Here is a 16624-nt window from a genome sequence, read left to right as displayed (position 1 = left end):
AGCCAGCTGCTTCACGCCACATCGCAGCCAAGTGATGCAGCTGAGCTAAAGAGACTTTTGCCAAACGTTAGAGAGGAGGAAAAAAAAAACAAAAAACCCAAAAACAAACAAAAAAAAAAAAAAAAAAAAAAAAAAAAAAATAGTATCCAAAAAGCATTTTACATGTTAAAAACAAGGTCTCAAACTGTACAAGGCTTGTTTGTTCTGCATCTTGCCAAAATCAGTTTGACATCAGTTTAATGTCAAGCAGGTGTTTTGAGTATTTTGGGGGATGCAGAATAAATACTAAGGAGGGAAGGTTTTTAAAAAAAAAAAAAAAAAGAGAGTCATGACCATAATGAAAAGTGCCCGCTAAATTCATCTGTACTATGTTACAAACACAATGTAAACAATTGCTTTTAACCAATCTGAATGTGAGGAGTAAAATATGGAAATTGTTTTAATAACTTAAGTGATATGTGCTGCACTTTGAAATTACACAAGTCCATGATTCTGAAATCTACTATTTCCACCCTCTCAGTGTTTGGAGGAAGACTCTGTAGTCAGTCACATGAAAGCGTTTTAACAAAGAAAACAAAAAGGGATCAAAAAGAGAAGAGTGAGGACAAAGATGGTTTTTACATTGTCTGCTGACATTCTTTCAGTCACTGTGCAGCGCATATACATATATACATATATGCATGCTCTGAAATTGAAACCTGTAGTGCTTGGCTAGCTTCCCAAATAGGAAAGAAACACAGCTGAAAACAGAAATGGAAAGAATATTGAAATTAAGGGGCCGTATCCTTCAGGTTTAAAAAAAACACAACAAAACAAAACCACAAAAAAACATAACAAGAACAACTACAACAGGAGAAGAGTGAAGAAAAGCCAAAAGACCTTACCCTGTCTGTCACACAGTCAGCATCAGGTCACTCGAGTGAGTGAAACGCAACAACAATAGCGCTCATGCAAGACAAGTCACTTCCCACAATTCTTTTCGTTCAGATACAATTTTTCCTATCCTTAAAACAGGGGAGGGAGTACACTTATTATGGGCACATTCATTCACAGAAAAATAAACAAAAAAAAAAAAAAAAAAAAAAAAAAAAAAAGATGGAGACATTAAAAAGACCACCAAAAGCATTCAGCTTAAGCACTAAGTATACACTTTTACATTACAACAGTAAAAAGTAGTTCTTGCATTCAATAAACACCACACTAAGGGTGTGTTAAGGAAAAGGGAATGAGGGGACACTTCATGCAGTTGTCAGTAAAAACAAAAACAAAAAAGAAGAGGGGTCAAAAATTACATTTACATTTACAAAGTGTTTTGGACTATTCATCCAACACTTGTTGAGTCTGCACCAGATTTCTGGCACAAAGGAGTTGGCAAGGCAAACCATGTTACTGAGACAAAAGAAAGAGAAGAGAAGAGAGAAGAGAAGAGAAGAGAAGAGAAGAGAAGAGAAGAGAAGAGAAGAGAAGAGAAGAGAAGAGAAGAGAAGAGAAGAGAAGAGAAGAGAAGAGAAGAGAAATAACACAAGTAAGAGCGCAGGTGGTGGCGAAAGCTCCTGGGGTATTCAGAGTTGTGGTTTTAGTTATCTGATCCCAGAAACAGAGCTCTGATTGATGCTGTAGGTAGGGGAGAGGTCCCCACCTATCGTGGTCACCAGTGGAGTTCCATTACTGGTCAGACAACTCTCCTGGAGAGCCTCAAAGTAGGTGGCCTGCACAGGCTTGTGACACTGCAACACTTGTATGGCATCGTCTATTTTAAACCATTCCCTTTTTCTCCCTGTTTTGCAGAAAAAGAAAGCATTGTGGAGAAGGTTAACATGCAAGAAAAAAAAACAACACACGGGGAAAAAAAAAAAGTCATTATGAAAAATGGGTTTTGACTGATTATTAGTACTGTACACACAGCTAAAGTGAAAATCACAAGGGCAGGGACAAAGCTGGTTTTATAATCTTCCCCAGTAAACACACACTAAAAACTGTAATATCACTAAGGCCAGGCAAAAAAAAAAAAAAAAAAAAAAAAAAAAGCTACAGTCAAGCATGTGACTGCCTGAGAACTTTGTCCGTATGATCCCCATTCTGACAAGTAAACAAACAGTGCTTTACCAATGTTGACTGAGTCCTCCCAGTCCTCCAGCACCTCCGTTACAATAAGAACATACACATAGGTCCTGTGTTTTCTCTCCTGGTTCTGTGGAAGAAAACATTTGCATAATTAACCAAACAGTAAGGTGACACTTAAAGACACCCCCCCAAAAAAGTCAACACACAGCAGCTCACCTCAAATATTCCCACCAAGCGACCTAAAGTCCCCTTCACACCAGCCTGTAAAATGAATGAAAAATGATGAAATGCTCAGTAAATACTGTCACAGGATGAAGTCACAACAGACGATTAAAGGCTTTTCGTTCAATATGAAGAGATTGAGGTCTATGCAAAAACACTTGTATAATTGAATGCACTCCAACAGCCTAACAATAAACACCCATTTGAACCTCATAGTGTTTAGTTGAAATAGTTTCAAATAGAGCTGATTTAATTTGTACGGTAATTGGAAATGGTGTTTGTTGTGCACTGGATTATATTACATCATAAGATTGTGTTTATCCCCACACATTCACTCCATCTAAATCCTGGATTGTGGTTTTTGCGTCCACAAAATAAAAACAATATACAGCATATACAAAGACTGAAGTCTTGTTCTGCATGCACTTTCCTGCAACGAGGCACATTATTTAGGGCTGTAAAACAAAAACAATTGGGGATGTTCTTGTACACTAACTTAATAGGCAAGAGAGATTTTTAGTAGATACACTTATCGTATCCATTTGAAAATTTGACTTCCTTCGAGTTATGGCATTTACAAGATTTTCTGAAAATTTGAGCCATGACCTTGCCCTTGAGATCAAGGTAACATATTCAATCTCATCCAAGATTTTTAGCACATACCTATGGCATCAATTTGAATATCCTACATTGCTTTGTTCTCAAGTTATCTCATTCACAAACTTGGGAGTCCACATTTGCCCTTTAGTGTCCACTGGCACTAGTGTTGCACGTTGTCTTTTGCTTCGGCTGAGTGTTGCACATTAAAGACATATTAGCCTCACTGACAGAAATTTTCACTGCTGACAAGCCAGGGCAGCAATGTTCAACTGTCCAGTCAACTGATTGTGCACATTCCTACAAAATACAGCCATGTGAGTCTTGTGAAAACCGAAGTACACCCTTACTGCCTCCAAAGGAATTAAGAGGGTAAGCAGAAGCCAGGTGCTACTAATTAAGTGGGTATGCAAGTGTGAAGAAGTTTGAACAAGTATGGGTTGTTTGGAAGGGTTGCCAGGAGAAAGATTAATCTCTGTAAAAAGAACATGGCAACACAACTTGGGTTTAGGTTAACAAAGTTGCATATGAACAAACCACACACTTGTGGAACAATGTCCTTTCAACAGATGAGACCAAAGTGAAGATTTTTATTACCATAATACAAAACGCCACATTTGGATAAAACCCAAACACAAGATATCAGCACAAACCTCTGATACCACTAACAATTAGGGCTGCCACGATTAGTCGACTAGTCACGATTATGTCGACTATTAAAATCGTCGACGACTAATTTAATAGTCGACGCATCGTTTGAAGCTTTGTAAGATCACAAAGGACGCAGGAATAAGTAGTAGGATTTAAGAGTGTAATAACGGACTGAAACAGAAGATGGCAGCACTGCATGTACAAGGATGCCAGCTGCCGTTAAACCCCGAAGAAGAAGAAGCTGTGTCCCAGAATTCATAGCGCAGCTGTCAACAATGGCGGCAGCTAGTTAGTTTTAACTTTACTCTTATTATTCTTTCTGGGTCACAAAATAAACGTTTAACATATTTTCAGGCGAGAATGTAGCTGTGTAAACCTCAAATATCTGCTCAGTTTATCAAGACACCACATATTTTCAAAAGCGCTCCGACGTTTTCGGAGACGTCTGTTACCCACTAGCTCGTTAGCTAGGCGGGGGCAAGGCTAACTAGAGCCGTGAGAACACCGGACTCCCGGCAAATCGTTTTCAAACCCACCGCCGTCTTTCGCTAGTCAGGTTAAACATATATATAAGTCACTTAGATAACTTAAAAATGTTATTGTTTGGCTTTCTTTAGTATTTTATTTGTTCCTGAGTAAATCGGTTTGGCTGAGATTAAAGTTATAGTTTTTTGCACAGCTAAAACTGTCAAGCAGACAACTGATTATCAGAAGTGTGAGACGCTGGAGAATATATTCCGGTGTCCTGTTATATTTTAGAAAGCAAGGAGTTTATTAAACTTCACCGAAACAATCTGCAAATTTCATTAAAAATTAATAAACTACCATCTTGTCTTTATTTTTAGTTAGCACAAACACTTCAAGCTGTAAGCTAATGATAGTTATATAAGACCAGATGCTGCTGGTGCAATAAGCTGTACGCTGTACGTCCAATGGATGATGATCTGATTAGTCGACTAATCGCAAAAATAATCGGTGACTAGTCGACTATCAAAATAATCGTTTGTGGCAGCCCTACTAACAATGCCTAAACTTGGCCAAAATTGGGTCATGCAACAGGACAATGATCCAAAGAATACCAGCAGATCTACAACAAATTTACAAAGAAAGGACTCAAGGTGTTGCAATGGAACAGTCGAAGTCGGGACCTCAACGTGACAGAATCATAAGAGATCTGTGCATAGAAAATACCCGCAAACCTCAATGAGGTGAAAAAACTTTGTAAAGAAGAGTGGGACCAAATTCCTCGACAATAATGTGAAACTGACAAAGTCAAACAGAAAATGATTACTTGCTGCTGTGTACTTATTGCTGAGCATACTTCAGTTTATCGCAGGACTGCTTAGTCCGATGAAAACTCTTTTCATATGACTGTATGTCATATGACATGTTGTTCTTCTTTTGATTACACTGAAAAGCATGCTTTTGACAGCTGTCCAACAGTGTCAGGAGCCACTAGCATATATCTTGCCTCCTTTAGCTTTAACACAAGCCAAAAAAAGAAAAAAAGTAGAGAAAAAACAAAGCAAAACAAAAACAAGGTTTTTGCTGCCTCAACTTCAAAACCAGTTTGTTTTATTTTTTCCTAGAAGGGATTGGTTTCCAAGTTTCTCTTTAGATACCATGTTATCATTACCCAACTTCGCCCAACAGATAACACACTTGGGCTAACAGTCGTTGACATTGCTGGTCCAGCAGAAGTCATATGACAGGTATTTTTCACGCATCTCCCCTTAACTGTAAACTTTGTTTTCCCACAAAACAAAGCACTATATTTTCCCCTATTAGGCTCCCATATATGCAAATTGCCAGGGATTTGGCTCTCGTTTTTTTTTTTTTTTTTTGTAGTTCTAAACTGCAAAAATTTATGATCCTCACAAACAAAAACAAAAAGAATTGGTGCACCACTTGGAAAACACTCTCCTAGCTGAAAAAGCTAACATCCCTAAAAAAGGGATCAATTCACAAAGTAGGTCAATGTCAGGTTCCGCCCTCATAATGACTGGACATAAATTACTTCTACAGCAATGAAATTACTATTAAACGCATTGATAATTGTCATTGATTTCTTCTGACAAAATGTTTAACATTAATCAAGCAACTGACAAAATAAACAAAAACAAAACAATAATATAGTGAGGAAAAACAAATTCACAATCTGTCAGAGCCCAGTCTCAGATGTCCAACTACTAGTCAAAAAAACTAAACTACATAAAACATAATATTCAACAAAAACAGAAAAACATTTTTCAGAGGCTGAAGCCACAGTTTTCTTGGAAAGTGCCAGATTAGTGGGGGAAAAGGTTCCTGATTTACTGATCAACTGATTTTTAAAATTGACTTATTATACATCTGAAAAATAACCCTCTCTCAACTTTTGGCACTTTTTGACAGCCTCTCTCTCAAAATCGTTTTTAGTTTTGTCATGTAAAAGGTCAGGGGAAAAAAGCAGATGAATAAAAACTTTGCAAGTTATTATACCTTTTCTCACAATCCTAAAATCAGAGCCATATAAATGTCACAACCTTTCTGTCATAGAGAAACTTTAAGGTCTCTGAGAGCTTAATATTGTTGAGAAAATTTTAACACCAAAAATCATCTCCAAGATTTTAACTCCCAGAGGTTAACAGTAGGTCAGGTTTTGATACAGCACCAGGCCTCTCACTGACATCTCTGCAGCTTCTTTCTCAGTTTCCAGTTTCACTCTATAAATAAATGTTGACTCCACACACTGTACCAATTGCACTCCTAAGGCCTTCAGCTTGATCATATGGTAAAGAGCAGGCACACCACTAGAAACTCCAAAGACGAGCCAGGGATTAAGTAATAGGCCAAAAGTCAACCTGTTTGTTTTTATGAGATGGAAAAAGTCTCCCAGCTCTGGCATTCATGTAACACAAGACTACTGGGCAACACTTGGGAAGAGGATGTACAGCTGAGACTTCGTTACCAGTTATGCAATGCATCTTCAGGTTGCAGGGTCGGGGTGCATCTCCAAGATACAAGGATTAACAGAGATAGTGAACAGTCTAACAAAGAAACCCTCTGTAAATTTTGGCTTGCTACTGCATGCCTTGTCTTCACTCTCATCCCTGGAGAGACTCCAAACCAATAAGCATAAGCAATCACTTATCACTTATACGGTGATCAGAACAGGCTCACCAGGATTAGGATATGTCCTATTACACCATCGTCCAATAAAAGGCTTAGAAAGCCAGTGTAGTTGGTGATGTATCAAGCAGCACTCAGTCACCACAGAGTTTCTGAATGTAGCCTTTTAGCACATAAGGAGCCTGAGAAGTGATGTGACATTGCTTTTGACCCTGTGGAAATTTGCTGGCAGGCCTAAGTGTCCTGCAACCACCAAAGCTACCAATCAGCAGGAGCCAGGATAAGGGATGATATCAGCATCCATCAGTGTGACGGATCACACAGAGAGGATAGGCTTTATAAGGTCAGCGGCCCACTAGGAGCCAACCGCCGGGTGAGATTCAGTGTCTTATGTGCCCTGTGTCCATTCTGATCAAAATATCCAAAGGATGAACAGCATGCAGAGTGGAAGAATACCTGATTTAACAAACAGGCGTAGGCAGTATAAGTAGGATATTGATTTCCAATTAGCTTCAGAACTGTTTACTAATTACTACCCATCCACCCCAATACAGAACAACAAAAACAACATGTTGTGTCCTCCAAGCTGCCCTTGTAATGTGACCACTACTGTATACTAATATATATAGCTACGAGAAACTTACAAACAATAAAACTCAATTGTTGTCATTTTTTGCGTTTGTGTGACTTGACTGTACTGCAGTCAAACTGCTGTGCAGCCAGTGTTCAATCTCTGTGTGACCTCCTTTGACACCTAAAGACTGCTTTGTAACATGATGCTATGATACAGCTTACATGTTGCTAGGCTCTCTCTCTTACTGTCCATGCAAACAGGATGACTGCATTGACAAAATGGATTTTGAGAACAAGGTATCAGGCTCAGTGTTAAATACAGACAAGTTAACAGAACTGTAATACAATACATCTTATGAGTCTATACTCAAACAAATTTGCCACACTTTCTGAGAATTATATTTCCAGCTACTGACATTTCTGAAAAGGATCACGTTAAGGTTCCCAGTACGCAGTATACATAGAGACAACATCTGTCACTTGGAAAACCAAAGAGAAAAGGCCATCATACTACAGGCTTAAATAAGATATAACAATATTGAGTGACACAACCAACCTCTTCACACACTTCTCGAGCTGCTGCAACATTGGGCTCCTCTTCGGGCTCCATTCCCCCTCCAGGAACTATCCACTTGTCAGGATGTCGACTACTGCTCACCAGTAGCACCTGCAAAACACCCCATACAATACTGGTCAGGTATGACAGTCCAACTCTGAGTTACTGTTCACATAATATCAACTGGGACATCGAAAAATACAACTCAAGAAAAATGGAAATGATAACTCATTGGGTTTAAGAAAACTAGTACTTTTATTACTGTCAATAAATCATAGCTAGTGAACTAGTTTAGATGTTGGGTTCTTAGTGGAGATGAGCTGTGGAACCCCTGGCTGCCAGTCAAATAATCTACAGTCTTAGGTAAAAGTTTCCACTTTGGTGCTGGTAATGCTGATACGTTTCCTGTAATCAACAACCCCTGTCTACACAGTCTGGCCTTTACTTTAACCAAAATGAGGAATTGGTTTGGTCCCATCTCCTCCCCTAGAAAAATGTAAGTACAAAGACATCTTTGTGTCTCCTTTTGACTGTACGTGAGCGTCCCAAATCGCGACTGAGCTCAAGTAATCCACAACACGTTTTCGCTTTTTCTGATACGGCTAGATAGGAGCGATAAATTACACAAATAGCATTAATAATGTTGTAAAATATGCACACAGGGCTCGACGCTTCCATTAAGCTGGTGCTCCAAATATCAACAGTGTCAATTTCGCAAACAAACTAATCAAAATACACAAGTGATACAAGCCGGCTATCACTGCCAGAGTCATCTTCTGGCTTAAACTAGGATAGCTACTAGCTACATAGCAGTACAATGTTTGGCTAGTAATACCAGTTGCATTAACACAATACACTTAGCTCGCCAAACTATCTGTAACGCGAGCAGATACATATCTTAGCTGTCGCTTTAAATACTAAATATTCTCTGTCCATCCGACAGCTGGTAGTGATAGAGTCAGCACTCACCACAGCCTGTACTGTGGGCTGTGGTTGCTGGCCGATAGCCGGCTGCCCACGGCAGCAACCCGGGTAGTTAGCAAGCTAACGTTAGCATTAGCGCGGAGCTAGTAAGTCTGGTCATAACCGAGGCTGCTATCTGCACTGCTAAAGAGGCTTACATAACACTCGAGTAAGTACCAGCTAAAAAATAGTGACTAATCAAAACGTCGGGAGTCGACACGAGAATAAAATATATCATTTTCCAGCTGGGATAAAACCAAAGCCGTGTTGATAAACGTCTCGATCTACACACAACAGAAAAGGCTGGATAAAACCTACGGATGCTAATATTAGCTTGGCCCTCCAGACAGTTCACATCACCGAACTCACCTCCTCCTCGCTCTCGCTCCTGAAGCACAGGCAAGCGGCCCGCTTCTTGTAGCCATCCCCGTCGTACGTCCGGGTTTGGTTTGACTTGAGCTTCATCATTTCGGGAGCGTAAAAGTTCAAAAGTACAGCTATATTTGCCACTTATAAAGACGATGGTTGTAGACGCAAAGTCCTCCTACGGGGAACCTCGGCGTTTTACTTAAAAGAAATAACTTCTTCTTCGCTTCATTTTCACAAACCTGGGAACATCTACGGCACGGTCGCCATTACAAGGAGCCGCTACGCCCACGACGTAGTTTAACCATTAATAGCTTGGCGAGCGTAAGAAATTTACCTATCAAGGGTTGAAGAATTAGGGCAACGAAGCGTGGGGGAAAACGCAGCACCACGCTCTGACTGGAGTGAGCCGGTAAAGGGAACTGGCACGTGAGGCTCCAACTAGATGGCCCGGTCTACTTATCTGATGCCGATATTAATTTATATGACTTTTTAATTTGGGGAAACATCGTATTTAGCGTAATCAAATTAGTTTGCTGCTCACATTAGAAAAAGAGACACCAGGTTAATTCATCAGTTTCAGCACCGCAGGTAATGGACAGCGCAGGAATGGCCCTCAAAATAGAGAAAAGCTGTTTTTAGGCAAACACAAAATTCAAGTAAGTCTTCAAATGTATTTTTGTCAAATCCTAATATACTTCAAATGGAAAATAGCTGCAAAATACCTAAATAATAGAAATTGTTAATAAATTATTAAGCGTAAAACTGGATTGACCTATAATAAAATTATATTTTAATTAAGGTGGATAGTCTACTATCATGTTGATTTTCAACCTTGTTATCCCTACATGGGAGTTTTAGTATTTAATTGCTCAGATGCTTGTCAAAACACATTTTCTAATAATACATTATAAACTATAATTATACACTGTAATGGCCTTGGGTCTCTTTTTATACAGGTTAAAAAATACATTTGAAAGTCCTCCACGAATCTTCTTTTATTCTTCATCTAGTACTATCTAATGCCCCATATCTGCAGAGCAGGCTGTGGCTCTAACAGTGCATACTAAATCAACATAGAAGCAAATAGCGTATCGATCAGAAAGAACACTTTTGTGCCCTCAGTTAGATCACAAAGACATTTCTGAATCTTTATCTTTGCTTTCCAGGAAAGGTCGACCAAAGTTTGAATCTTATCAGGGTTTTCTGCATTGTTATAACTTGGATAAGACATATAAATATGTCTTATAAGTCCAATTTAGGAAACAGCATTGGATGGTCTGGGCTTTTCGATGTTGCTAAAAAAGCACCTTGCTCTGCATTTGCATTATTATAAATGAACAAACAATGAGTCACAGTCTTACAAACCTGTTCAGGTCCCTAAATAATCAGTTTAATCTCATTATTGCAGCGACTTAATTGTGGGAACTCCAAATTGAATTTTAAATTGAATTTGTTACATAAACTTGCCAACCACACAACAAAACCCTGTCCTTAACAACAGAGGATGAATCTGATGTAACTGCAGTGCGAAGGAGTGGGCCACAGCAAACAATAAAACAAAAATGCTTTGTTGTTGAATGTCTCAATTTCACAAACAAACACAAAAAGCACAGACATGAATCTCAGCTTTCATACAAGCAAACAAGTTAATTTACAGTATTTTATGATGTGTGTAAAGAAAAAACAAGAAACCACCACCACAAAAAAATCCACAAAAAAACAAACAAACAAAAAACAGTTCAAACAGTTCAAAGTTCATGGAATAATAAAGCCCAGTTAAGCAGACATGAATGAAAACTCTTTAGTGTCAGTTGAAATGTTTTCTGTGTGAAAAATTGGGGCAGGGATAGCTCAGTTAGTGTGGTTGCCCCCCACTGAACAGCTACCCTGAGGTACCCCTGAGCAAGGTACCATCCCTACACACTGCTTCCCAGGCGCCTGATTAGTGGCTGCCCACTGCTTCACTGAGTGAATGGGTTAAATGCAGAGAGCATAATTTCCCCACGAGGATCAATAAAGTATACATTATTATTATTATTATTATTATTATTATTATTATTATTATTATTATTATTATTATTATTATTATTAATAATAATAATAATAATAATAATAAATTAGTCAGGTCTGCAAATACAAACAATAAACCAAACCAGAAAAGAAAAAAAGGGGCAAATATTGAAGTTATTTTAAGCTGACTGGCACATCATGATTTCCACCAAACTCACACAAATCCTCAGCATGCTGATTTCTTACAAAAGCTCTTATTCAAGTCTTTTCTATTGATTGTTCAAGTTGTCATTTCATTGCTTTTGTCATAGCTGCAATAACTCAGTTTCCCACCAGTAATCAACGCAACGCATTTTCTCCTTATTCGATTCACTAACTTCTCAGTTTTCTACCCACAGATGTTGACATTTGAATTGGCTCTTACCTTCTTCTCAGCACATCTCAGATTGCTCTTCATTAAAGGGCAAGTCTTGCTTCGATGACATAATCAAGAAGAAAAATAAACACAAACAAAGCTAATCAAAAACTAGTATGAAATTATGGTATTGAATCTCTGTAAAATAAGAATAACTCAGGCTTAACGCTTACATTTTTATACATCTAATTATTTGAAAATATGTAATACTGAGCAAGGGCGCCTTTTAAAAGGTTTAAACATGGAAATACATTAGGTTGTGAAGAGGAGGCTATAACTAAGCAACAGGTTGCTTGTATTTGGACCCATTTGTCCATTTCTTCCACTTATCTAATTAAGGGTTGCCACAGGGCTGGAGCGTTTATTAAACCCTCATAGGCTGAGAGACGCTGCACAAATTGCCAGTCTGTTGCAGGACTAACACACAGAGACAGACAGTTCATGTTCACAACCCTAACCCTTTACATCTATAGCCAATTTAGAATCTCCTAACCCGAAATATGTCTTTGGACTATGGGAGCTCATGCAAACAGGGGAAGAAGATGCAAACTTCACAGACAAGGGCCCAAACCTGGATTCAAACCAGAACCTAATTGCTGTGTGGGTGACAGTGCTAGCCATCAGACCACCATGCCACCTGTATTTGGTCCTACTTGTATCATATTTTGATTTAAACACATCCCCCATTAATTATTGGGGAAAAAAGTGAAAAGCTTGAGCCCCCTAAAAGTGAAACTAATTGTACGGCACAGTAGGTGTTCATAATATTGTGTCCACCACCTCCTGTGTGTAGCTATTAAAATACATTACAAGATGGAGGAAAGAAAAATGTAATTAGATGTGTTGCCTCGGGCTAATGTAAATTATGCAACATTAACATATAAATGTAATTAAAATAAAATAACAATTTAAAAAAAGTGTTTTCTAGGAGCAGGAGTTGGGTCAGCACATTCTCAGTTGTTGAGAAAAGGCTTCATGATACTGTAATTATGCACATTCAGCATCATTGTTGTTGACTACTAGCAGATGATTTTCAGTGTGCAAGGAAAACACACAGACGTGTGGGGCCACAGAATTTTTTGTTTGTTGTAGATTTTTTTTCTCTCTACAAAAATCTATATTATATCAGCCTTGTCTGCTAGACTAACTAATCTCTTTATTTCTTTATCAAGTCATTCATTAATCTTCCATTCTGCTAACCACTTTCTCAATTAATTCACAACCTCCCTGCTCTATAAAATGACATATAACAGTTTCAGAGAAGCACTGACAGAAACGGAAAAGGAGATTACTGAAAAGATAAATTCAGACAGAAAGTTTCACATTGTGGGCATAAAAGTCAGATACATTTATGCTAAAAAATTAAAAAAAAAATTACATTTAAAACAACTCCAAAGAATTATAATAGATGCGGAACAGAAAATGACAATAATTAACAAAATCTAGTGAAAGAATAAAAAGGAAACAGACATATAAAACCAAGTCTATGAAATTCTACATTAGGAAGTGATTTGAAGATTATCAAATGTATCTTAAGGATTGAGGGTGTAAGACTACAAACTGGCTTATATTCGATCCATCCATCCATCCATCCATTTGTTTTTTTAACAAATGAATTTTTTTTTTAACAAATGAATATTTCTTCTACGTAGTTTGGAGTGAAACCCAGACAGGCTTTGAAATGTATGAGTAAATTTTAAAAACTAAATTTTAAAACAGGAATCCGGTTGAGAAATCCTTCTGAGGGTCCAACACCAGGAGATACAACCCAGAAAGTATGACACCAAGCGACGGGTGAAGTTTTGATGGTTTCAATTGATGATTTTTCTCAGTGAATCAAATTTCGGGTTTCAGCTATCTTGATTTCACTTTCTCCAAGCATCTGCCAACTTCCAAGGAATCCATAAGATTTATGAACCCAACAGAAAATAAACAACACATGTTGCAAAGACATTTGAAATTCATCAGGGTCACGGTTGTTTGCACAGAATGAAATATATACTTTCTATGCCGCCTCTCTCTCTCTCTTCGGGATGAGGAAAGCAGGTCTTACACAATTAAACATAGGGTCACACTCAAGAGGCTGCACTATAACGATCTGCTGTTGCTACGGCAACCAATTCTCTTTGGAAGTCTCCGATGAACCATTCACACATAGGGGCGGTGTTACAGTTTCTGCCCTGTCCAGAAGAGGGCGCTCACCTCTTGCAGTACTGCAGCATTTCTTTTTTAATTAATTAATACATTTTTAAAAAATCGTTCATAAGGGAGCTCTTATTCCTAGACCATATGATCTGATCCATGTGTATTTTAAGGAAGAATTCTTACTATGTTCCTTTCCCCCTTTTTTCCCTTTCTAAATATAGATCTTTTTTTGTTTGAATTTTCATGAAAGGAAACATGACTTTGATGTTTATCTTCTATGTTGTGTCACTGGTACCATATGTGTGCTTAAATTAAAAGTGACACATACTGAAAATCAAAACCTAACAAGTGATGAACTCCAAATCAAGGATATTAATTTTCAGTTGATAATGATGAAAACTAATCAGAGTTAAGGCATATTAAAGCACACTGTATTAAAAAAAGAAAAAACAAACTATAGAACACAGTAGCTAACCTAAATTAGATACCAACACCTGAACAGCTATAGTCTCAGATCTTACAGTGAAACCTCCGTATAATTATGTAGGACATTAAATCTGGGTCCTTGCAGACTTTGATACAGATCTTAAGCTTCACTCTCACAGGTATTGTTCCAGTTTCAGTTAATATAACTAAACTTGCTGATTTGCTTATTACAGTTATGTGGTAAAAAGGCTTTTTAAGAATTATTTTGACAACCTGTACTTTGTGACAACTTTGAAAATTAATTAAAAAGTATAAACTTTTAGGAAGGGGAAAAAAAGCAATTTACAGCAATGCAAATGCTGTAAATCTTTTGTACTCATCAGCATCTTTGTCTGTATTATACATACAGTGGATATATTGCCCGTAATTCTGAAAAATATAATATATAACATGATATAATATAATTCTTCTTTTTTCTTTAAAGTTTCAATTGGGACATCCTTTGTTTTGGTACTTGCTTTTCCATGTGCATACATCTTCAAAGAACTGTACTATTTGCTTCAGTGACTTGGGTCCACCTGATCTCAAAAGATGTCAATTAAAAGGCTAGTCACATAATAGTAATTAGTACAAATATGACTTTGTTGTAAACACACCATATGTTGCATACAAATAGCTAAAAGAAAGAAACTGCAGAACAATCTAAAGAACTGAGAACATTTTGCTGTTTGTTTGCACAACAATAAAATTGATAGCATCCACAGTTTTTAGTTGAATGATAACTAGTGATGCATGACATCCATGGACACATGATCAGCTGCGAGACAGAGGACACTGTCGGCTGTCTTGGATGCTTGCATTTTTACGTATACTTTGTTTCTCACCAGGCGACTACCTGTGTGTGTGTGTGTGTGTGTGTGTGTGTGTGTGTGTGTGTGTGTGTGTGAAACACTGCCAACTGAAATGGCTGATATGCAGACACATCAAAACCATTCATGCCCAAGAAAATAGCTTTTGAAAAGCTGTCCAATGCAGTGACCACTATGCATGAAAGAGCCACAAGAGAGACTGCATTTTTTTAAGTAGTCGCATATAGTCTAAAAACAAATCAATGTTTTAAAATAAGAATTCCATTCATTCATCCATCCATTTGTTTTGTTTTTTAAATTATCTACTGCATATCATCTTTTTTCAACACAATGTGCTTATGTCTGGGTGGAACTTACTTGGGTGGAAGTTCTTGACTGATTCAATCATTTACTGAGCATAGCTGTTTTCTCACGATCTGTTCTCATCAGACCAACCTCTTCCACCTGATCTTCTGTTCTGCCACCTGTTGCACCTCTTTGGTCACCTCTTCCCACTCTGCTAATCTGTCTCCATGGTACATTGTTCGTGTCCTTGTCTGTGTTCGGCTGGCACACTTTTAACTTTATTTGTCTACCTAGTTTGGTACAACCTGTACTTTTGACTTTTACCCTTTTGTGTCTTGTTTTGTGTCCTTAGTCTCTTTCACCCACAGGTCTTTTCCAGAAACTGACTAAAATATAGCTACAGTTTTAAATAGTTGAGACATTAAGTCTCAGTGCATACATTTACATATACATTTAGCCAGTTTGAAACCACTGGAACTTTTTATTATGCATTTGCACATTTATGTGTGAATGCTGGCAGTTGCTACAACCCAGAACACTCCACATTTTTATTTTTAGAACAAAGAATGAGTGTAAAAGCTCATCAGCCTAGTTGTTACATTAGTGCTAGCAGTAGACCCAGCAGTCAGAACCAAAGCTCAACTGTGTCAAAAGTAAATGAGCAGGGAAATTCAGCTTTAGTGCTATATCTCTTAATATTGCAATCCCAGAAGATGCCATACAACCAAAGGCTGTAGCTGCTGAGGTCTGTTTAATCGAAGACTCCAATTGGCAACATTAACCTTTCAAGTACCTTTTTTTTCATCTGGTAAATATGCACGTTAATGACCAAACAAGCAGGAGATTGTGTTGTCTTGCCCAAGGCCAGAATAGATTGTGCTCGGCTTCACACACAGGAGAACCAATTTACTGGGTTGTGTTTTTCTGGGCTTAAAGTAGCATTGTCCTCTGTCTGCAAAGAATCATTGCTGAAAAGGTTGGTAATATATAAAATCATTACTTATATCACAGCCCATCAGATATTGCGCTTTAGTTTTCTTTAATTGAATGCTCAGCAAAAAAAAAAGAAAAGAAAAAAAAGGACTATCTGGAAAAGTGTCTAAAAATCTAAATATTAAATACATATCACTATTTGTTCATCTTCTCTTCTGCTATGATCCATTTAATAAAAGGCCTGACTGAGCTATAGTTATCTAATTTGACTGATGTCTGATGGAAAAGAGTGTATATGTCTCACTTCAATATTATATCCAAATTATGGTAAACCACTCTTTTTTGAGTTGAGGTTTGAGTGCATGTTAAATGACATAACCACCAGGGGCTGCTATTATGCCAGTTACAGAAAGCCCAAGCTCATATATCCAGTGA

At 37.8% G+C, this 16624-nt stretch overlaps 1 protein-coding gene across 2 annotated transcripts; it reads right to left on the bottom strand.

The window, feature by feature from the left end:
* Nucleotides 1-1468: 1468 nt before the first annotated feature.
* nudt3b (nudix (nucleoside diphosphate linked moiety X)-type motif 3b) lies at nt 1469-15468 on the bottom strand. 2 transcript variants are annotated; one of them, XM_026167032.1, is made up of 6 exons: nt 15329-15468; nt 11541-11589; nt 7775-7885; nt 2281-2325; nt 2107-2191; nt 1469-1777 (listed from the first exon to the last, which is right to left on the bottom strand). In XM_026167032.1, the coding sequence occupies exons 2-6, from the start codon at nt 11571-11573 to the stop codon at nt 1581-1583; spliced, it is 471 nt and encodes a 156-aa protein (XP_026022817.1). In that variant the 5' UTR covers nt 11574-11589; nt 15329-15468; the 3' UTR covers nt 1469-1580. The 2 variants fall into 2 exon arrangements, with proteins under 2 accessions (XP_026022817.1, XP_026022816.1); XM_026167031.1 differs by lacking the exons at nt 11541-11589; nt 15329-15468 and adding an exon at nt 9107-9543.
* Between the last annotated feature and the right edge of the window lie 1156 nt (nt 15469-16624).

The sequence above is a fragment of the Astatotilapia calliptera genome, chromosome 5 (assembly GCF_900246225.1).
Source record: "Astatotilapia calliptera chromosome 5, fAstCal1.2, whole genome shotgun sequence".
Lineage (NCBI taxonomy): Eukaryota > Metazoa > Chordata > Actinopteri > Cichliformes > Cichlidae > Astatotilapia > Astatotilapia calliptera.
Note: the sequence above shows the minus strand (reverse complement) of the source record. Positions and strands in the feature narration are given on the sequence as shown.